Below are 23242 nucleotides of genomic sequence, written 5' to 3'. Positions count from 1 at the left end.
CTTAACCAAATCCAGTTTGCCAACTGATCCAACGATCCTTTCTTATTAATGAAGGAGAAAAATTCCATTTAAGCAGTAGTTGGGAAATAAATTGAAATAAAAAGGGCGCGACGGAAGATTTGAACCTGCAACCCTTAACTTGGTCAAAATGCAGCCAACCAACTCTTCTGCAAATATTTCGTGACAAGATAAGGTGCGAAATATTATTAAGCAATTGTTGGTAATAAAAGTAACCCTAGGTTATAAAAAGGAGGTTAAGTGAAGAGAGGAAGGGGAATTTTGCTCGATCCCTCTTCTCCTCTCGCACGCAGCGACGACGTCGGCTTCTCTCGGGCAGAAACGAAGAAGAGGGCTAGGGCTTCACCTCTATCTCCTCCTCCCGTGCGCCTTCTCCTCTCGAGCGACAGTGAAGAAGAAGCCCGTGAGCGCCTTGTCAAGGAGGACGCGCGGACACGAAGGGAAGAGGCCGAGATCGTGAGCTCCTCCGAAACCCTAGAGCTGCCTTTCTCCCGTCGGTTGTGAGTCCAAGGAACCGAGGTAAGTCACTACTCACCTGCAGTAGAGTAGTTCCGAATTCGGATTAGAGTTTTCCTTGTGTCTCTTGATTTTTTTTTTGGAGCATGCTGTGAGGTTGATTTCTTGTGAAGCCTGCTGCCGAGAATCTCAAGAAAAGAAATTAATTGGTTAGCTAGCCATATGTTTTGGCTTTTACAGATTTTGGGATTTATGCTGTGAAGTTTTGTTTAGCACGACATTCACTTCTTTTGAAATTTCTGCCGTGAGTTAAGAGGAAGAACAGGAAAGGATTTTGGCTGCCTCATATAAGTTTAAGCTGTGAACAAATTCTATATGGGTTCTGTTTTAAATTCCAGCAAGCCTTGTTGACCTTGCTGTGCAGGTCTAGATCTGTGCTAGAGGGGCACGAGCAATCTTACTGTTAGTTTCAGTTGTGTCTTCTATTGCTTGGCAGAAGTTAAGTTTTGAACAAGTTTAAATTAGGTTTCTTTTTAGCGTCAACAGGATTGTTAGCTTGGGGTTATGTTTCCTTGCAACATTCATCCAAGCGTACAGATTTTCCTTTAATTGAAGCTTGAGAAGATTTTAGTTTTCATTTAGCTCTTAGAATCATGTGTAGCATTTTGGTTTGAACAGCTTTGTGCCGTCATGTATGTTTTAATGTAGATTTGTAAGCAATCGTTTTAGTTTCTAATGCAAGTTTTGTGCGCAATTATTTTGGTTTATGATGCAGTTTTCATATGCAGTTATCTTAGTTAACGCAGATGTGTAAGCACTCATTTGTTTTAATGCAGATTTTTCTTATAAGCTGTAGAATGAATCAGATTTGTTAGGTTCATACTAATTATTGTAGTTTGCTGTAGTTCAAGTTCTCTATGCTAGTTCTAATACCTGTGAGCTATTCTCAAGTTTTACTATACAAGAGATGAATTCTTCTTCAGTAGCTCATTGACTTTATGCATGAAATTGGTTATAGGAAATGAATGAAGTTCCTTTGTTGCCATGAAACTTAATTCAAATTGTTCAATTTTGAATAGTCGTGTAGTATAGGTTTTAATTCCAACAGATTTTAGATTTAGTTTAAGCTTGTATGATATGCAGACTTTCATAAGTATTGCTTGCAGATTTTGATAAGTGTTGCATGCAGAACTCCAATCTTAGAACAGATTTTTATTAAGCTTAATATACATAATTTTATTAGCATAGTAGGCAGATTTTTGGTTTAAGCATTTCAAAGTTTGAATTTGCTTAAACATTTCAGTTTCTTTTTTTAGAAGTATTCTTTTAGAAGTATTAACAAGTATAAGAAAGATAAAGAAAAGAAAGAAAAAGGCCAAGGCCTTAAGTAGATCCCAAAGTCAAGGCTTTAGGGATTTTGGCACACAAGGTGCTAAAGAAAATGTCGAGGCATTATATAGAAGTATTAAAAGATAACAAGTATTTTACTTTTATCAGTGGCACTGTGTTGGACTCTCTGTCCTTGGGCTGGACTCTCATAGTCGTCCCTAAGTTTAGATAACCTAGTAGTAACGGCTCGGCCGACGACCATAGGGTCGCCAAATCGGCCGCCGAATGGGTCGGGTCGTTACAAAAGTAAAAGCACAGTTGCCGGGCCCAAGAGAAGTTGATTATTATTTTGAAGTATTATAAGTATAAGTTTTTGAACAAGTAAAACGAGTTTTACATAAACATAAAGTATTAAAGATTAAGTTTGGAACAAATGAAATAAGTTTCATATAGTTCTAAAAATCAATAAGTTTAGTTCTTTATTCTACCATGTTTATCTAGTGGATGAGTAGTTTTCATGTTTACCTATTAGATGAGTAGCATGATTAGCTATTAGAATTACATGAGTAGATTCCTTAGCTTTTCTTCGCTATTAGTTTGACATGAGCAGTTATGTTTATGCTTTATTTCTTTTTAGAGCATATAGTTTCTGGTTCTTTTCGTATTCATGCACATTTGTGATTTTGTGAGTTAGATAGCGCTTACTAAGCAAATTTTGCTTATAGACTGCACTTCCTCTTACTGCAGATAAAGGAAAAGAAAAGTTATTGCAAGGAAGGCGACAAGGTGACGCGGATGGTGTGTGATGCCAGGACTATGAAAGCCTTGGGACTTAGTTTAAGAATTTATTAAGATTGTCATTTATTAAGAATGTATTAGATGAGTCATTTAGTCTTCCGCTGTTAGTTAATTGTATGTTTTTATTTTGTTTCCGCTATTTATTACTTGCATGATTTGATTTCATTAAATTGTGTGGTGATGTTATTCCTTTTGTGTGTTTGATATGTGTTCCAGCCGCCTGTGGCTGTGTATATTATGTTATGTATGTCAGTTTAAGGTCACCGGTATAGGGGAGACTCTGCCGAAATTTTTCGGTAGAGTTTCCATGTGATTTTTAATCATACCGGTTAAGTAGAGTTAGTAGTTAAGTAACGGTCATCCTTAGAAAATAGTAGTAGTAAGAAGGGTGGTCGTTACAGTCGTACCTGACGTGGCAGCACCTATGCGGCATTCTCGTGGGCAAAGGGAGATAACTGGACAGTTGACTTAAGGAATGGATGGCTACCGTTGATCAACGTTGATCAAATAGGTATGATGGATCGCTTGTGATGCGATCTAGAGCGTTGGATCGCAAAGAGTAACGATCTGACGGCTTGGGATGAGACTTGATCTGAAGCATCGAATCAATGGATCCAGATCCGATGGCCGATGACAATAGGCGGGATCTGAGGGTCACAACTCCTCAGATCTGATGGATGAGATTGAAGTGGGCTTGGAGAAGGGTTATAACCCTTCAGAATGGATGATCTAGATCGATCCAGCCCAAAGTACACATCCACTCACCCAAAGGACACTCAACCTCTTCTTTCAGTATAAATAGAACCCTCCAGATGATGGAATATTGACTCAATCCTCTCTTCTCTTCCTCAAGCATTCATCTCATCTTGTACATTCAAGAGTCCAAGAAGTCTACTAGAAGGTTCGCTGGTCTCGGAAGTCGGAGTGCTACAATTCTGAGACGTTCGTCGTCGTTGTATCTTGGGAATGAATTGCAACAATCCGTTAAGCACCGTAGCAGAGCAATATCGTTTACGGAGATAGTGTCGAACACTAGCCTCGACGATCAGTTTGCATACTCCAGAAGCTACCCGGGCTAAACAGTCGTAAACGATATTTCGTGCAAACTGATATGGCTACCAACGACATTCCGACGGCCGTTCCGACCATCATTCCGACCGCCATTCCGACAACCATTCTGCACGGAGAAAAGCTGGAGAAATTCACCGGAACCGACTTCAAAAGATGGCAGCAGAAGATGCTGTTTTATCTAACAACGCTAAACCTTGTACAGTTTTTGCACGAAGACACGCCAGCCGCTACGGAAGGTAGTAAGGCTGCTAGCGATGCGTGGTCTCACGGAGATTTTCTGTACCGTAATTATATACTCAACGCCTTGGACAACACGTTATATAATGTATATTGTTCTCTGGAGACGGCAAAATCTTTGTGGGAATCCCTTGAGAAGAAATACAAGACCGAAATGCTGGATTGAAGAAATTCATCGTCGGTCGGTTTCTGGATTTCAAGATGGTGGACTCAAAAAGCGTCTCATCTCAAGTCCAAGATATACAATTAATACTGCATGATCTGGACGCCGAAGGCATGAAGCTGAACGAGACATTCGCAGTTGCTGCGGTAATTGAGAAGCTCCCTTCGTCATGGAAGGATTTCAAGAATTACCTAAAGCACAAGCAAAAGGAGATAGGGCTGCAAGACCTGATCCTGAGGCTACGAATAGAGGAGGATAATCGAAAGTTATCCGACTCCAGAGGAACCAAGCGGACTATAGACGAAATGTCCAACCTGGTCGAGCCGAACGCTAAAAAGCCGAAGCAGTTCAAAAAGAAGGCTCAAGCAAAGAAGTTCAAAGGCTCCTGCTACAACTGTGGAAAGGCAGGACACCTGTCCAAGGACTACAGACGCCCAAAGAAGCCAACCAAGGGGCCAAAGGATGCTGCGAATCATGTCGCAACCTCTCTTGATGACTTGGATCTCACTGCGGTTGTATTTGAAGCCAACTTGGTGGATACCAACCCGAAGCAGTGGTTCATTGATACTGGAGCAACTCATCATATCTGTTCCGATAAGGCGATGTTCTCCAAAGTATACTTCGATAAATGGCAGGAAGCTCTATATGGGTAATTCCACGACGTCGCCAATTGTTGGACTTAGAAAGATTGTTCTGAAAATGACGTCCGGAAAGGAGCTAACACTCATTGATGTACTCCATGTTCCCGACATCAGTAAGAACCTAGTTTCTGGTGCGGCATTGGTCAAGGCTGGATTTAGGCTAGTGTTCCAGTCAGACAACTTTGTACTTACGAAGAATGGTGTCTTCGTAGGAAAAGGGTACCTAGAAAAGGGTCTATTCAAAATGGTTGTAATGCCTGTACTCCGAAATTTTGATGGTAATAAAATAAATGCTTCCAGCTATGTTGTTGAGTGTTTTAATTTATGGCATGATCGACTCGGACATGTGCATAATAATACTCTCAAACGTCTCGTCAAATTAAATTTATTACCAAACGTCAATGTTGACGAAACACACAAATGTGAAGTGTGCGTGGAAGCGAAAATGACGAAACTACTTTTTCATTCGGTGGAAAGGACAACAACTCCTCTAGAGTTAATACATAGTGATCTATGTGACTTGAAATTTGTGCAAACTAGAGGAGATAAAAAATATTTTATTACTTTTATCGATGACTACACAAAGTTCTGTTATGTCTTTCTTTTAAGAAGTAAAGACGAAGCCCTAGAGGCGTTCAGAACCTATAAAACAGAAGTTGAAAACCAACTTGACAAATGAATTAAAATAATTCGAAGCGATAGAGGTGGAGAATATAATGCACCGTTTGATGAATTTGTACAAAATCTAGCATTATCCATTAAACAACGGCGCCTTACTCACCTCAATCAAACGGTGTTGCCGAACGTAAAAATCGGACACTAAAAGAAATGATGAATGCCTTGTTGATAAATTCAGGCTTACCTCAAAACTTGTGGGGGGAAGCAATATTATCGGCAAATCACATTCTCAATAGAATCCCTCTTAAGAAAAATGATAAAACTCCATATGAACTATGGAAAGGCCGCGAGCCATCGTACAAATACCTGAAAGTGTGGGGGTGCTTGGCAAAGGTCGAAGTACCTAAACCAAAGCAAGTAAAGATCGGACCTAAAACGTTCGATGTGGTATTTGTCGGATATGCCCATAATAGTAGTGCATATCGTTTCCTAGTTCACAAATCAGACATTCCTGATATACATATGGGAACAACCATAGAATCTCGGAATGCGATATTCTTTGAAAACGTATTCCCAAATAAAAAGGGAAACGTTGAAAGTGATAACAACGGAAGTTCAAACAAAAATGACGTTACCGAACTTAGCTGTTATAAGAGGACTATTGATGATCAAAGTGAAGAGTCACGTCGTAGTAAACGGGCTAGAGTTGAGAAATCGTTCGGGCCAGATTTCATGACTTTCATGTCAGAAATGGAACCAAGAACATTAAGTGAAGCTCTCTCTAGGCCCGATGCTCCAATGTGGAAAGAAGCTGTCAATAGTGAAATTGAGTTTATCATGAATAATCATACTTGGGAATTAGTAGACCTTCCTTCTGGTAATAAACCATTAGGTTGTAAGTGGATACTAAAACGTAAGTATAAAGCTGATGGATCAATTGACAAGTATAAGGCCAGACTTGTAGCCAAGGGGTACAAGCAAGAGGAAGACCTTAATTACTTCGATACATACTCACCGGTGACAAGGATTACGTCCATACGAGTGCTAATAGCCATTGCAGCACTGTATGACCTTGAAATACATCAAATGGATGTTAAGACTGCGTTATTAAATGGTGAGTTGGAAGAAGAAATTTATATGGAGCAACCCGAAGGGTTCATGGCTCCTGGAAATGAGAAAAAGGTGTGTCGACTTGTTAAGTCGTTGTACGGACTTAAGCAAGCGCCTAAACAATGGCACGAAAAATTTGACAAAGTAATGCTGTCAAACGAATTCAGAATAAATAAATGTGACAAATGCATTTATGTCAAAAACACACCTGAAGGTTATGTAATTGTCTGTCTATACGTAGACGACATACTAATAATGGGCAGTAATCATGATGTAATCATGACTACAAAGAAAATGTTGACCAGAAATTTTGATATGAAAGATATGGGTCAAGCAGATGTTATATTGGGAATTAAAATTTTTAGGACATCAGAAGGGATAGTTTTAACACAATCCCATTATGTAGAATCTGTATTGAAAAAATTCAATGCGTACGATCTCTCTACAGTGAAAACACCTATGGATCTAAGTCAACACTTAGCGAAAAACCATGGTGAGACCATATCGCAGTTGGAATATTCTGGAATAATAGGCAGTTTGATGTATCTCACAAACTGCACACGTCCGGATATTGCCTGTACGGTCAACAAACTGAGTCGTTTTACGAGTAATCCAAACGACACCCATTGGAAAGCATTGATGCGAGTTCTCAGATATTTGAAATATACTATGAACTATGGATTACATTATGGAAAATATCCCGCTGTGTTGGAAGGATATTGTGATGTTAATTGGATATCAGATACAAAAGACTCCAAATCCACTAGTGGATATATATTCACGATCGGTGGGGGAGCAGTATCTTGGAAATCCACTAAGCAGACTTGCATTGCTCGGTCAACTATGGAATCCGAGTTTATAGCACTAGACAAAGCAGCTGAGGAAGCTGAATGGCTGCGGAATTTCTTGGAAGATATTCCGAGCTGGATGAAACCTGTGCCTGCCGTACTAATCCACTGTGATAGTCAATCGGCGATTGGAAGGGCACAGAGTAATATGTATAATGGGAAGTCACGATATATACGTCGTAGACATAATACCATTAGGCAGTTGATCTCGAATGGAGTGATTGCAATCGACTATGTTAAGTCCAAAGATAATTTGGCAGATCCTCTAACGAAGGGGTTGAGTCGAGATCAAGTATACTGTTCATCAAGAGGAATGGGATTAAAAATCTACAACTGAAAACGACTGTAGCGGTAACCCAACCTTGTTGACTGGAGATCCCAAGATCTTGGTTCAATGGGACAACGAAGTTACAGAAGTTGTGGTCCAGCACATTAGATAGTTTATCTCTATCCCAATCATAGGATGAATTTGTGTTGTCCTACCTCATGTAGTGAGGTTAAGCTTATGCTTTTAGTGACTTCTATACCTGATAAGGTGGAGTATGGTAGGATACTCTTGATAAAAGTGTCACCTATGTGAGTGTGAAGACAGGCCGCTTCAATGAAACACTCATGAATCCAAGATGGTATCCATGGCCGAAACGGAACCAACCATGAGAACCTAAAGTAGGTGAGATAGATCTCTGTGTGGGTGTTATTGTCTAAGTATACACCAACTCTGAGCAGTTCAAGACATCACGTTCACTGCGCAGCCTAGTATACTCGATAGCATTTCACTAAGGAAGGTTCAAAGCCACAAGCTACCTCTCCCGATGCAGTGACTTATCGATTGGACTCTTATAAAGTGTCAGCATGCATACACGCATTGCATTAATTTCCATTCATGTGGGGGATTGTTGGATATTGGGGCCTTAAATGGACCAAAACGATTTTGAGGAAGGAAGCCATCAATTGTTGAAAGTCGTAATTGACTTCAAAATTGAAATCTATGATTCGCGTAGATAGATTTAGACTATTAATTTGCTCAAAACCGATTAAGGGTGAATGAGAAATTAATGTTTAAAGTCGGCCCAAAATAACATTTATTATTCATTAATAAAGTGCATGGGAGAATAGTCCCACATCGGAAATTCTCGATGTGTATTCTCTACTTATTAATGAAGATGTGTTAATGGAGTTAACACAAAAATAAAAGGATAGGTGCTCCTTTAGCCCAGGGCGAGCAGGTGCTCGCACCTGTGAGTCCGCCACCCACCACGTGCGCAATGAGCGCTTTGTAGGCGCACTTTGCACTTCGCATCGTCGCGAGGAGCTTAAATTTCATCGTCGCGAGGAGCATTGAGGAGCTTAAATTTATGCTCCAGGTGACATTGCAGTGCCTACGTGGCACTCGGGTGACGTGTCAGGCTCGTACCTGACGTGGCAGCACTTATGCGGCATCCTCGTGGGCAAAGGGAGATGACTGGACAGTTGACTTAGGGAATGGATGACTACCGTTGATTAACGTTGATCAAATAGGTATGATGGATCGCTTGTGATGTGATATAGAGCGTTGGATCGCAAAGAGTAACGATCTGACGGCTTGGGATGAGACTTGATCTGAAGCATCGAATCAATGGATTCAGATCCGATGGCCGATGACAATAGGCGGGATCTGAGGGTCATAACTCCTCAGATCTGATGGATGAGATTGAAGTGGGCTTGGAGAAGGGTTACAACCCTTCGGATGATCTAGATCGATCCAGCCCAAAGAACACATCTACTCACCCAAGGACACTCAACCTCTTCTTTTAGTATAAATAGAACCCTCCAGATGATGGAATATTGACTCAATCCTCTCTTCTCTTCCTAAGCATTCATCTCATCTTGTGCATTCAAGAGTCCAAGAAGTCTACTAGAAGGTTCGCTGGTCTCGGAAGTCGGAGTGCTACGATTCCGAGACGTTCGTCGTCGTTGTATCTTGGGAACGAATTGCAACAATCCGTTAAGCACCGTAGCAGAGCAATATCGTTTACGGAGATAGTGTCGAACACTAGCATCGACGATCAGTTTGCATACTCCAGAAGCTACCCGGGCTAAACAGTAATCTTCCGAAAGTCTCGACAGTCGACTAAAATTAACTATGTCAAATATCGAAGAATAAATCTAGAGGTTCGAGGACCTCACAGGATCTGCTTAAGGATTGTCTTCAACTCTTGTCCAGTCCGAAGAATTTTTTTATTACTTATTATGAAAAAGTTTTCACTATTTTTTTACATACGGTTCTCTTGTGATTTTTTTTAAAAAAAATTATTTAAGATTGTCTTTAACCTTATGTGTTAGTGCCGCTCAAAAAACCAATATGCATGTCGCTAGAGATGTGTAAGGGTTGTCCGATAGTTGTTTTTACACTATTTTTTTTTTATTCGGACATTTATTTGTGAAATTTGATGAGTTTTTTTATTTTGGAGGAAAAAAAATTGTAAAGTTGTTTATCAATTGTAATAAAAAAAAGCCATCCAATTAAACATCCAAAAAAGCAATAAACTAAGAATTCCAATATAAAGGAGTAGTAAATCAAATAGTAAATAGTAAATGGATTGGTTTGAAAATAAATGAGTTGTTAGTCGTAGAATATTATTTCCGTCAGACTTGAACCTCACAAAAATAACAAAGAAAAATTCATAGAATTTTATCTGTTTTCGTCGAAATAAAAATAAATAGATCTAAGGGCCTTGGTCCGAATTTTTTTTATTCACCTATCACAAACGGACAAGCGGAGTGGACGAGTCATCACCTAGCTATAAACTAAGAATTACTAACTTGTTAAAGTTCAAATTTGATTTACCCATCACTAGTTATAAACTTAGAAATTCCTTTAAAATTCTTGAAGGAGACTCAAGATCAAAATTTTGATTCAATTTATTCGATTTTTTAAATATCAATTATTCTGATTAAATATTTTGAATTTTAAAAATCAATTAAGCTATTTTTTAATTAAATAGTAAAAATAAAAAATATTAAGATTTTTAATTATATATATATACGCAATAGTTTATTTACAAAGAGTATACTAAAAAATGGAATCAAACTTAACTTTAAATATAATTGCAATTTATTAATTATCAAGCTTCCTAACTAGATCGGCTACAATTCAAAATCAATAAGCTAAAACCTAATGCACCAATGACTCATTATGCCTTCGCTTGACAAGCCAACCGTAGAGGAATCGGTGGATCAGAGAATTTCCCATCCACAATTTGTTGAAAGATCCATTTGTTGGCGGCGTCAGTATAGTGAACTCCATCCCAAATGATCCTCTTGGATGGATTCTGGCATGCCTTCCCTACCATTACCTCTTTTCCATTTCTTATCACTGTCGATCCGCATCCGATATTTTTATTGTAGTTGTACTTTCCTCCATGCCCACAACACGCTACAAGTGGCAACTCAAATCCTACAAAAATCATATTTATAAGAATTTAAGATTTAAATTTAGGGTTTAAATGTAATTCTTACATACCATACTGGTGCGCATGGCTTAGAAGCTCGCGCTTGATTGAGTAAATATCCACATAAGTGAAGACGCCGAGCGGGAGATCCTTCCTCAGTCGACTCAAAGTCTGATTTAGCTTTTGATTGAAAAGTTGGGCCACTTCATTGAAGGGGGCCCCACAACCAAAGCGATCCACCTCTGGCGCTTTAAGGGTGAGCCGATCCAAAACATAAGGGAGGCAGCCAAAAGGACCGGTGTTGTGAATCCAAAAGTATCTTCCTCCTTCCCAATAAATGCTCTACAAACACCCAAAATAAAAAAAAATTACAGAAAACAAAATACTCTTCTTAGCGTTAGCATTGATATCTTGAAAACGAACAAGCTACAAAAGATCAAGACAGTAAATCCACCTGAATGGCGAGAACAAACTTGTCTAAGATATCAGGAATAGCCGATTTAACTTCGTTAGTGGTCCAATTGCTGAAGTAACTCTCCGTGAGGTCGTTTTGGCCAATGTCAATCGTGTATAGAGCTTGAGAGAAGTACTCTTCCTTTGGCAGTTGATCCTTGAACAATCCTACACACAAAGTGTAATTTAATATCTGTATTATGAATTCATGTATTAGTCAAATTGATTCTAGATCTACAATGTAAGAGAAGTCATCAATTTCATAAAAAAAAAAAGTTAGTACAATATATGAATTGTTATGTATTAACCAATAAATAAAGAGTTTTTAATATTATTATGTACCTTGCTGGATGAGTTCTTGGGAGCGAGACTTAAATTGGGAGAACTCCCAAGTCTGGACATCCATGGAGATGGGGCTGAAGCCAGATTGGCTCAGTGTGGCATAAGGCTGCCTGATCGTTGACCCGGACGTGGCGAAGTTCGCACCGTGAGAGAAGTTGGTGCCGATAGAGTTGAGGTAGGCGCTGAGGAACGGGAGGCCCAGACTACTCGCTGCAATAATATTATGATTTTGCGAGTGAGTGGAAGACTATCAATTGCCGTAATTGAGATTGAGATAAATGAATGAATGTACCGATGAAATCGATGAGGAGGCGGCCGTCAGAATACCGGCCGACCGGCTTGCCGAAGAAGGACTCGCCATAGGGCGACGGGGTCGCCCCAAAGGCGGCTGACAGCCCGCCAGTGTCAGAATTAGAGTCGCCAAAATTGAAGATGGCCGGGAAGTAGCAGGAATCAGATGAGGCAGCTACGACGAGAAGAGCTTGGGCGAGGAGAAGCCATTGGAGGCCGCAGCTAGAATCCATGGAGAAGAAGGAAAAGAGAAGTGAGATAATTGGAATGGAATTGTTGTGGTATAAATAGAGGAAAGCTTGCAACATGTATATAGAAAAATGTTGATAAGATTGACTTTTTCATAAATTATCTTTGGAATAATTTGATTATTTTTTTCTCTTAATTTTATCTTATGTACATCCGATTGTAAGTTTCTTATCTTTAGTTAGATAATTAAAGATAAAGATAGCTCATTTTTATTAGATAAGATTATTAATAAATTGGTTCGAGTTTTTAATGTTTTCTATTCTTTATTGTTTTCTAAAATATAACTAAAATATGTTTGATATGTTCAGTAGTGAGAAATCAAGGCAACCGACTTATTGGAGAGCTGATTTGAACTTTTATGTTATGGCCAAAGTGATTCTAAAATAAACTTGTTTGGTTTGCAACCCTTAGAATCGTGCAGGTATCAGTAACGATGAGTGAGTTAGATATATATGGAACTAAGAGGTGTTCTTGTGTTGAATTTGATTATGAAGCTAATCATGTGACATCCTCATAAAATAGTTGACAAATCTAGTCAATTATTTAATTAATTAAATATTACTGTACAAGTAATTGTTAGTTATGATTAATTAATATTATTAAATATTTATCATATTGAAGGCTTCTTTTTGTTGTGACCGAGAAGTTATTTACTTGGTTAGGCTCGAGAATGTTTAAGATAGATAGGATATGCACGTAGATCGTAGCAACTTGTTCATTTAAGCTTTAATTGATATAAGTCTTTTATAAAATTCTTAAATCTTCCATAGACAATGTATTAAGTGTTTTAGAAATTATATACAAATTACGAGTAGATGAGCAAGATATATCATAAATTGCCGCATTTTAGAAGAGGACTCATGATTTCTCTAATGGAGTTTAATTGGTTTCAAACTTGTCCTTCAATTTTAAATATTATATACGAATATCGTTTTCTAGTGTATTTAAGATTGTTTAGGGAACATGTCTAAGTGGTTGTCGACGGATCTGCTTAAGGATTGTCTTGAACTCTAGTAGTCCAGTCTAAAGAATTTTTTTATTACTTATTATAAAAAAGTTTTCTCTATTAAATTTAGTACGGTACTTTTGTAATTTTTTAATTTTTTATATTTAATTTACTCATTTCACATCAAAAATCCAATCTACCTCAATTTCTTAGATCGTCCCTAGTGGTTATAGATTTAATTTTATGGGTGCGTTTGGTTTAAGGTTATTTTTAATAATCTTAGTTCTCCATTCAAGGTTATCAACAAAAATCCTATTTGGTTTAGGTAATCGATGATTCCCGAGTAATGTTCCATGTCCGACACGTCAGCAAAAGAGACATACAACTAGGAATCGGAAAACCTCGGAAAATTGAGGGTTTTCTTGATTCCAGGGCTTAACGATTTTTTTTACCCAAAATATCCTTGGATAAAAGAAAAATGTGACAAAAAAGAAAAACGTAAAGAAAAAAATGAAAAATATAAAAAATAAAAAAACTTAAAAAATAAAAAACCATAAAAATAATAAAAAATTATTAAAAAAACTTTAAAAAATAAAAAAATATTTAAAATAGAAAAAACATTAAAAAAAAATATAAAAAATGAGAAAAAAACATAGGAAAAAATAAAAAAATTTAAAAAAATGTTAAAAAACATAAAAATTTAAAAAAGGGAAAAAAATATAAAAACACATTAAAAATTTTTAAAAAACAAAAAAAACCTAAAAAACGAAAAAATGAAAAAATAAAAATAAAAAAGTAAAAAAAACTTTAAAAAATATAAAAAATGAAAAAACATAAAAAAAAATAAAAAATAAAGAAAAACATGAAAATATAGTAAAATATATTAGAGTTTAAATAATAATAATAATAATAATAATAATAATAATAATAATAATATGTATAGTTGATTTTGTAACTGAGGGTAATATAGTAAAATATTAAATTAGGTTATTCATTAAAACTTTTGAACAAATAAATTTTTGTTGCATTAATTATATTGAATCAAATAATATTTGGTAACATTATTTTTCTTGTAATTCTTTGTTGTAATACACGTAATACAAGTGATAGAGATGGGAAAGGATTGTAATTTGACATCTATTTAAATTTGATGAGTTTTTTTTTTATTTTGGAGTAAAAAATTATAAAATGATTTGTCAATTATAATAAAAAGATCATCACCCTATGTTTTTTTTTTTTAAATATCAGATATGGTCTCGAGTCCAATTAATCCAGTGAATAGCCTTTTCTTAATCGTCCATCTGATAAATTTAGAAATGCAACCACTTTTGACATGATATCCTAATTATCCCAATAATTCAAGTACTATCGGTGTAAGTTAATTTGATTGAAATTTCTTTAAAAAGTGCAAAAGAGTGTCAAAGTTAAGCTCTTTAATCATTTTTGAAAGTATTTTGGGAGTTAGTGAAAACTAATTTACATTTATCTAGAACTTGTCTTTATTAGAAATAAGCAAAATTTTAATTCAGCCTAGTAGAATAACCTGACATAATCAGACTAATTCAAAAAATTTGATTCAATTTATTTGATTTTTTTCAATTATTCTGCTTAAATTAGTTATGATTATAAATTTTAAAAATCAATTAAACTATTTTTAATTAAATAATAAAAATAAGAATATTAAGTTTTTTTAATTTTTTTATTAAACCCATTAAATTTTTATTAAAAAACTATAATATTTTTATTTTTTAAAAAATTAGTTAATTTGGTTACCCACTAAATTAATTAATTTTTTATCGATTGTATTTATTTGATTTTAATAGTAAAAATTGATTAGTTGGGTTGAAATTTCAAATTCGTGCTTAGAGTTAATTATCAAAGATTTACCATACAAATAATATTTATTGAGATAATTATGATCTGATGAGGATTATGTATACTTTAAACTATCACAAGATAACAAATATAGATATATGCAATAAGGAATCAAACTTCACTTCTAATAAAAATAAATATAATTAGGAATTTATTAATTATCAAACTTACTAACAACACCGACTAAAATTTAAAATCAATAAGCTAAAACCTAATGCATCAACAATTCATTATGCCTTCACTTTTGAAGCCAACTGTAGAGGAAGCGGTGGACCCGAGAATTTTCTATCAACAATTTGTTGAATATATGCAATAACTTATTTCAAAAAAATGTTTATACTAAAAGGTTACAGTAAAAAAAAAATCAAACTTCACTTCTAATAAAAATAAATATAATTTACAATTTATTAATTATCAAGCTTCCTGACAAGATAGACTAAACTTTAAAATCAATAAGCTAAAACCTAATGCATCAGCGGTTCATTATGTCTTCGCTTTGCAAGCCAACCGTAGAGGAACCGGTGGATCCGAGAATTTTTCATCCATAATTTCTTGAAAGATCCATTTGTTAGCGGCGTCAGTGTAGTGAACTCCATCCCAAATGATCCTCTTCGATGGATTTTGACATGCCTTCCCAATCATTACCTCTTTTCTATTTTTTGTTACTATCGATCCACATCCGATATTTATATTATAATTGTACTTTCCGCCATGCCCACAACAGGCTATGAGTGGCAATTCAAATCCTACAAAAATCATATTTACAAGAGTTTAAGATTTAGAATTTTGGATTTAAATGTAATTCTTACATACCATACTGGTGCACATGGCTTAGGAGCTTGCGCTTGACCGAGTAAATATCTACATAAGTAAAGGCATCGAGCGGAAGATCCTTCCTCAGTCGACTCAAAGTTTGATTTAACTTTGGTTGAAAAGCTAGGCCACATGGTTGAAGGAGGCCCCACAGGCAAAGCGGTCCACTTTCGACTCTTTAAGTGTAAGCCGATCCAAAACATAGGGAGACAGCCAAAAGACCCAGTGTTGTGAATCCAAAAGTACCTTCCTCCCTCCCAGTAAATGCTCTGCAAACACACAAAAACAAATACAGACAAAACAAAATACTCTTCTTAGCATTAGAATTGACATTTTGAAAACGAACGAACTACAAAAGATCGAGAAATTAAATCCACCTGAATGACAAGAATAAACTTGTCCAAGATATCAGGAATGGCCGATTGACTTCGTCAGTGGCCCAGTTTCTGAAATAACCCTCCGTGTGGTCATTTTGGCCGATGTCAATCATGTATAGGGCTTGAGAGAAGTACTATTCCTTCAGTAGTTGATCCTTGAACAATCCTACACGCAAAAGGTAATTTAATATTTGTATTATGAATTTGTATATTAGCCAGTTGATTCTAGATCTGCAATGCAAGAGAAGCATCAATTTCATAAAAAAAAGTTAAGTACAATATATGAATTGTACTATGGAGTTAATGATTAAGTGATTAAGTTTTGTATTAACCAATAAATAAAGAGTTTTTAGTATTGTTGTGTACCTTGCTGGATGAGTGCTTGGGAGTGAGACTTGAACTGGGAGAACTCCCAAGTCTGGGCTGAAGTCGGACTGGCTCAATGTGGCGTAAGGTTGTCTGATCGTGCACCCAGCTGTGGCGTGCAATAATATTATGGCTTTGCGGGTGAGATGGTGGAAGACTATCAATTGCTGTAATTGAGATTGAGATAAATGAATGAACGTACCGATGAAATCGATGAGGAGACGACCGTCGTAGTACCGGCTGACCGGCTTACCAAAGAAGGACTCGCTGTAGGGTGGCGAGGTCGCCCCAAAGGCGGTTGATAACCCACCAGTGCCAGAGTTAGAGTGACCATTTACTATTTCTTGAAGCTCGATCTCCCTCCAGATGAACCATATAGCCAAGAGAAATCATAAACCAGAATAAAAGAGCTTGCCCCACTCATGAGTAAATATTTCATAGTAGCCTCATTAGACCGTACATCTCTCTTGGTATATCCAGACAATAGGTAGGAACATAAACTAAAATATTCTGAAACTACAAAGATAGTTATTAAATCGTTAGCACCATATAAAAACATTCCTCCTAGAGTAGCTGTTAATACGAATAACATAAACTCTATTATAGCCATTTCTATACATTCAATGTACTCTACGGATAGAGGAATACATAGAGTTGGAGGCATCAGCTAAAAGCCATGAAGAAGAGGAAGAGATGTGAGATAATTGAAAAGAGATGTGAGATATTTGAAATAGAATTGTTGTGGTATAAATAGAGGGATATATACCGCGTGTATATACAGGCCCGGCCCAGAGGCCGGGCCATCCTGGGCGATTGCCCAGGGCCCCAGTTTAGGAGGGGCCCACAAGCCAGTGTTTATATATTATATATATTAATTATTTTAAGAATTAGGTTTTGTAAAGTAAAATTGTACCTTTTCTTCCGCCGCCGCACAACTGCACAAGCAGAAAAGCTAAGCCTTGCAATTTCTGCCAAGTGCAGACGCTTTTCATACTGTTGCACCTTTTCTTCCGCCGCCACACAAGCCGCACAACTGCACAAGCAGACAAGCTCGAGCCTCAAGCTTTTGCAATTTCTGTCGAGTGCCGACGCTCTTCCTACTGTTGCACCTTTTCATCCGCCGTCGCACAACTGCACAAGCAGACAAGCTCGAGCCTCAAGCTTTTGCAATTTCTGCCGAGTGCCGACGCACTCTTTTTTCATATTCTCTTTTTTCTCTTAGATTTTTTTACAATTACTTCACTGATTCACTCTCTTTTCATTTTTGTTTGCTCTCCTTTCTAATATTTCTACCAGCAACTCCAACTCGGCGACGGTGTCACAACAAGGCTGCGCCTTTGCCTCTTCTCTACACGGCTACACCAGCATGGCAGCACCTCCTGCACACTGCACCTGAATGTTTTGAACCTCTACGGCCTACGTTGCGGAGGTTCGCGAGTTACGGCGATTGCGGGTTGTCATCTACTCCTTTTTTTTATCCAGGTGCATTTATTCTAGTTAATTTAAATTATAATTTTATTCAGTTTATTTAAATTATACTTTTACAATTATTGTAATTTTATGCATTTATTTTAATTAATTTAAATTATAGTTTTATTTAGTTTATTTAAATTATACTTTTACAATTATTGTAATTTTGTGTATTATAATATGCTGCCTAGAAAATATATTTCTAGAAATGAAAAAAGAAAAAAAATAGAACAATTAAATGAATCAAAAAGAGATGCTCTTAATAAATTTTATATTAAAAGATCAAGTTCTAATGAAAATATAGAAAATTTAAATAGGAATAATATAGATGAACTTAAAGAAATACATGATGTTAACGAGGAGTCTAATGAAATTCATGACGTTAATGATGAGTCTAATGAAATTTATGAAGTTAATGATAAATCTAATAAAATTCATGATGTTAATGAAATAAAAATTAAGGACCTCTTTTGATCATTTCGCCCCGGACCTCCTGATTGTTAGGACCGGGGCTGTGTATATAGATATTGATCATTGACTTTTTGATAATTTTATCTTTGGACTTTGTTTTCTCTTAATTTTATCTTGTGTAAAACATTTATAGTGATTATAATTTTATATAAGAATATATGAAGACTGATGTATTTCATAATATATAAATTTGGAAACATACAAATTATTAAAATTTAAAAGTTATATTCTAGAAAAAAAATATTCTATTTGTTTTTAGAAAAAAAATATGATAAGATAAATCTTTTGCTTGGATGTTTTAAATATTATTATATTCTTTTATTCTTAATATTTTCTTTAAAGAATCGAAGGCATTGATTTAATCTCTGTCCTCCTGGTATTTATTTACTATTTGCATTATTCTTTTATAAGGATAAGCAATCGTTTTAAAATCAAATCGAACCGAGCTTTAGACAAATCAAATTGACCAAGCTTTAGAATCAAAATCTAACAAATCAAATTGACCGAGCTTTATTAAATATTTATCATATTAAAGGCCTCTTTTTGTCGCGACCGAGAAGCTATTTACTCGGTTAGGCATGAGAATGTTTAAGATAAATAGGACATGCATTTTGTTCGAGATCACAACAACTTGTTCGTTTGAGCTTTAATTAATATAAGTCTTTTATAAAATTCTTAAATCTTCCATAAACATAATGTATTAAGTATTTTAGAAATTATATACAAATTACGAGTAGATGAGCAAGTCATATCGTAAATTGTCTGTGTAGGTTAGGTGAATAACAATTTGAGTTCACTACACAAACTCCACTTGAAGCATTTTAAAAGAAGACTCATGATTTCTCGAATGGAGTTTAATTAGTCTCAAACTTGTCCTTCAATTTTAAGTATTCTCCACTAAGAATATCACACCAATTTCTCTATCTAAAATACATAATTTAAGGTAACAAATGTACTTTATTAAATTTAGATATCCAAGGAATAGAATTCATTCCTGTTCTCTCTCTTCTATAATGTTTAAGGAATATAATTCATTCCTTAAATCTAAAAATGTAATTTTATAAATATATAATTTAGAAAATAGATAGAATAATCGATAGAAAGATTTTTACCTTATCTAAAATTTAAAGTAAAATTTTTAAATAAAATATCTGGTATTTATACTCTAAGCCAACATACTATAGTGATTCAAAGTTTAAAAAAATCACATTAATATCTATATAGATAGGTAAGGATCGTTACTATTTTTTTATTCGGACATCTATTTGTGAAATTTGATGAGTTCTTTATTTTGGAAGAAAAAATTAGAAAGTTATTTGTCAATTATAATAAAAAAGACATCACCCTATGTTTTTTTTTTAAAAAAATAAAATCAGATTTATCAATCTTCTATAATGTTTTTTTATTTATTATTAGAATAATTCAAAATTTTTGATTCAATTTATTTTTAATATCAATTATTTTGATTAAATCTGTTCTATGATTTTAAATTTAAAAATCAATTAAACTATTTTTTAATTAAATAATAAAAATAAAAATATTAAGATTTTTCAATTTTTTATTAAACTGATTAAGTTTTTATTAAAAAAACTATAATATTTATTTTTTTAAAAATCAGTTAATTTGATTACCGACTAAATTAATTAATTTTTTTATCGATTTTATTTATTTGATTTTAATAGCAAATATCGATTAGACAATTAAGATCAAGCGAGATTATGTATGCTTTAAACCATCGCAAGATCTATATCTAGATATATACGTGCAATAACTTATTTCTGAATAATGTTTATACTAAAGTTACAGGAATCAAACTTCACTTTTAATAAAAATAAATATAATTGATAATTTATTAATTATCAAGCTCTCTAACAATCGACTAAAATTCAAAATCAATAAGCTAAAACCTAATACTTAAGCAGCTCATTATGCCTTCGCTTTGCAAGCCAACCGTAGAGGAACAGGTGGATCCGAGAATTTTCCATCCATAATTTGTTGAAAGATCCATTTGTTGGCAGCGTCAGTGTAGTGAACTCCGTCCCAAATGATCCTCTTTGATGGATTCTGACATGCCTTTCCAACCATCACCTCTTTTCCATTTTTTGTCACTGTCGATCCGCATCCGATATTTATATTGTAGTTGTACTTTCCTCCTTGCCCACAACATGCTACGAGTGGCAACTCAAATCCTACAAAAATCATATTTATAAGAGTTTAAAATTTAGAATTTATGGTTTAAATGTAATTCTTACATACCATGCTGGTGCGCATGGCTTAAGAGTTCGCGCTTGACCGAGTAAATATCTACATAGGTGAAGACGCCGAGCGGGAGATCCTTCCTCAATTGACTCAAAGTCTGATTTAGCTTTCGGTTGAAGAGCTGGGCCACATGATTGAAGGGAGTCCCACAGCCAAATCGGTCCACCTCTGGCGCTTTAAGGGTGAGCCGGTCCAAAACATAAGGGAGGCAACCAAAAGGCCCAGTGTTGTGGATCCAAAAGTACCTCCCTCCCTCCCAGTAAATACTCTACAAACACCCAAATAAAGACAGACAAAACAAAACACTCCCTAGCATTAGAATTGATATCTTGAAAACAAACTAACTACAAAAGATCGAGAAATTAAATCAACCTGAATGGCAAGAACAAACTTGTCCAAGATATCAGGAATGGCCGATTTGACTTCGTCAGTGGTCCAATTTCTGAAGTAACCCTCCGTGAGATCATTTTGGCCGATGTCGATCGTATATAGAGCTTGAGAGAAGTACTCTTCCTTCGGCAGTTGATCCTTGAACAATCCTACACACAAACAGTAATTTAATATTTGTATTATGATTTCATGTATTAGTGCTAGATCTGCAATGCAAGAGAAGGCATCAATTTCATTAAAAAAAAGGTTAAATACAATATATGGTGGTAAAAGGTAAATACGTTCGCCCCCAGCGCCTCCGCCAACCCGTCCCAGGGTAAACACAGAGGAGGTAAATCATGGACGGCTACTAACCTTTGGAATAATGACTAACACATAAGAGAGGTTAAATACAATATATGAACTATATTATGGAGTTAATGAACAAGTGATTAAGTTATGCATTAACTAATAAATAAAGAGTTTTTAGTATTGTTGTGTACCTTGCTGGATGAGTGCTTGGGAGCGAGACTTGAACTAGGAGAATTCCCAAGTCTGGACGTCCATGGAGATGGGGCTGAAGCCGGACTCGGTTAGTGTGGCATAAGGCTGCCTGATCGTCGACCCGACCATAGCGAAATTCGCACCATGAGAGAAGTTGGTGCCAATAGAGTTGAGATAGGCACTGAGGAACGGGAGACCTAGGCTGCTCGCTGCAATAATATTATGGTTTTGCAGGTGAGATGGTGGAAGACTATCAATTGTCGTAATTTAGATTGATATAAATGAACAAACATACCGACGAAATCGATAAGGAGGCGACCATCACAGTACCGGCCAGCCGGCTCACCAAGAAGGACTCGCCGTGGGGCGGCGGGGTGGCCCCAAAGGCGGCTGACAACCCACCAGTGTCAGAGTTACAGTCACCGAAATTGAAGATGGCTGGGAAGTGGCAAGAATCAGAGGAGGCGGCTACAACGAGAAGGGCTTGGGCGAGGAGGAGCCATTGGAGGCAGCAGTTAGAAGCCATGCAGAAGAGGAAGAGATGTAAGGTAATTGAAAAGAGATGTGAGATAATTGAAATAGAATTGTTGTGGTATAAATAGAGCGATATATACAGCGTGTGTATATAGATAGATGTTGATCAGATTGACTTTTTGATAATTTTATCTTTGGACTTATTATTATTTTTCTCTTAATTTTATCTTGAGTAAATCATTTATAGTGATTATAATTTTATATAAGAATATATGAAGACTGATGTATTTCATAATATATAAATTTGGAAACATACAAATTATTAAAATTAAAAATTATACTGTCAGTATAATAAAAATATTATATTTGTTTTTAGAAAAAAATATGATAAGATAAATCTTTTGCTCGGATGTTTTAAATATTATTATATTCTTTTATTCTTAATATTATTTTTAAAGAATCGAAGGCATTGATTTAATCTCTGTCCCTCTGGTATTTATTTACTATTTGCATTATTCTTTTATAAGGATAAGCAATCGTTTTAAAATCAAACCGAACCGAGCTTTAGACAAATCAAATTGACCAAATTTTATTATCAAAATCTAACAAACCAAACCGAATAAAATCGATTAACTCAGTTGATTATAGAATTAAATAATCATGATTGATAACATCATTAATTGATTGATATTAAGTATTTGAATGTTGATGGATATTATTTCAATTTAATTAGTTAAACTGATTTATAAATTTTAAAATCAAATCAAATAAATAAAAAATAATATTAAAAAGCAAAAAGTTTAAATTAAACAAATTAAAATTTTAAATTAGATCAGTTGATTGGTTAATCCTATTCTTGACTAGTTTGATGGTTGAATTTTTAGATTGGTGTGTTCCGTTCAATTATCAAAGATTTACTATACAAATAATATTTTTGAGGCAATTAAGATCGGTGAGCTAATGTATACTTTAAACCATCACAATATTGGAAACATATTATATGTATTTCGGGTATCACAAATTGTATAGCATCAAAAATAACTATTCCTGATATTACTCATCCGCTAGAAGAGTTTATAATAAATAAAGATCCCGAGTCTAATCTTCTATACCAAGTTATATCATGAGACCAATAATAGTATTCAAGATCTCCTCCTTGACATCTTGTCCTATTACTTTTTTGATAAAGTTGGTTGATTAAAATAAAATCCTCTCCTCTAGTCCTTTAGGAGCCATATTGTTTTTTCAAAAAATAATGTTTTT

At 35.2% G+C, this 23242-nt stretch overlaps 1 protein-coding gene and 1 pseudogene across 1 annotated transcript; both read right to left on the bottom strand.

Annotated features, from left to right (window-relative positions):
- Positions 1-10407: 10407 nt before the first annotated feature.
- LOC121983192 (GDSL esterase/lipase At3g26430-like) lies at positions 10408-12054 on the bottom strand. The gene is made up of 5 exons (XM_042536147.1): positions 11808-12054; positions 11516-11725; positions 11175-11341; positions 10792-11062; positions 10408-10725 (listed from the first exon to the last, which is right to left on the bottom strand). The coding sequence occupies exons 1-5, from the start codon at positions 12037-12039 to the stop codon at positions 10463-10465; spliced, it is 1143 nt and encodes a 380-aa protein (XP_042392081.1). The 5' UTR covers positions 12040-12054; the 3' UTR covers positions 10408-10462.
- Positions 12055-20299: 8245 nt separating this feature from the next.
- LOC121979960 lies at positions 20300-22031 on the bottom strand (annotated as a pseudogene).
- Positions 22032-23242: the final 1211 nt, after the last annotated feature.

This window comes from Zingiber officinale, chromosome 5A (assembly GCF_018446385.1).
Source record: "Zingiber officinale cultivar Zhangliang chromosome 5A, Zo_v1.1, whole genome shotgun sequence".
NCBI lineage: Eukaryota > Viridiplantae > Streptophyta > Magnoliopsida > Zingiberales > Zingiberaceae > Zingiber > Zingiber officinale.
Note: the sequence above shows the minus strand (reverse complement) of the source record. Positions and strands in the feature narration are given on the sequence as shown.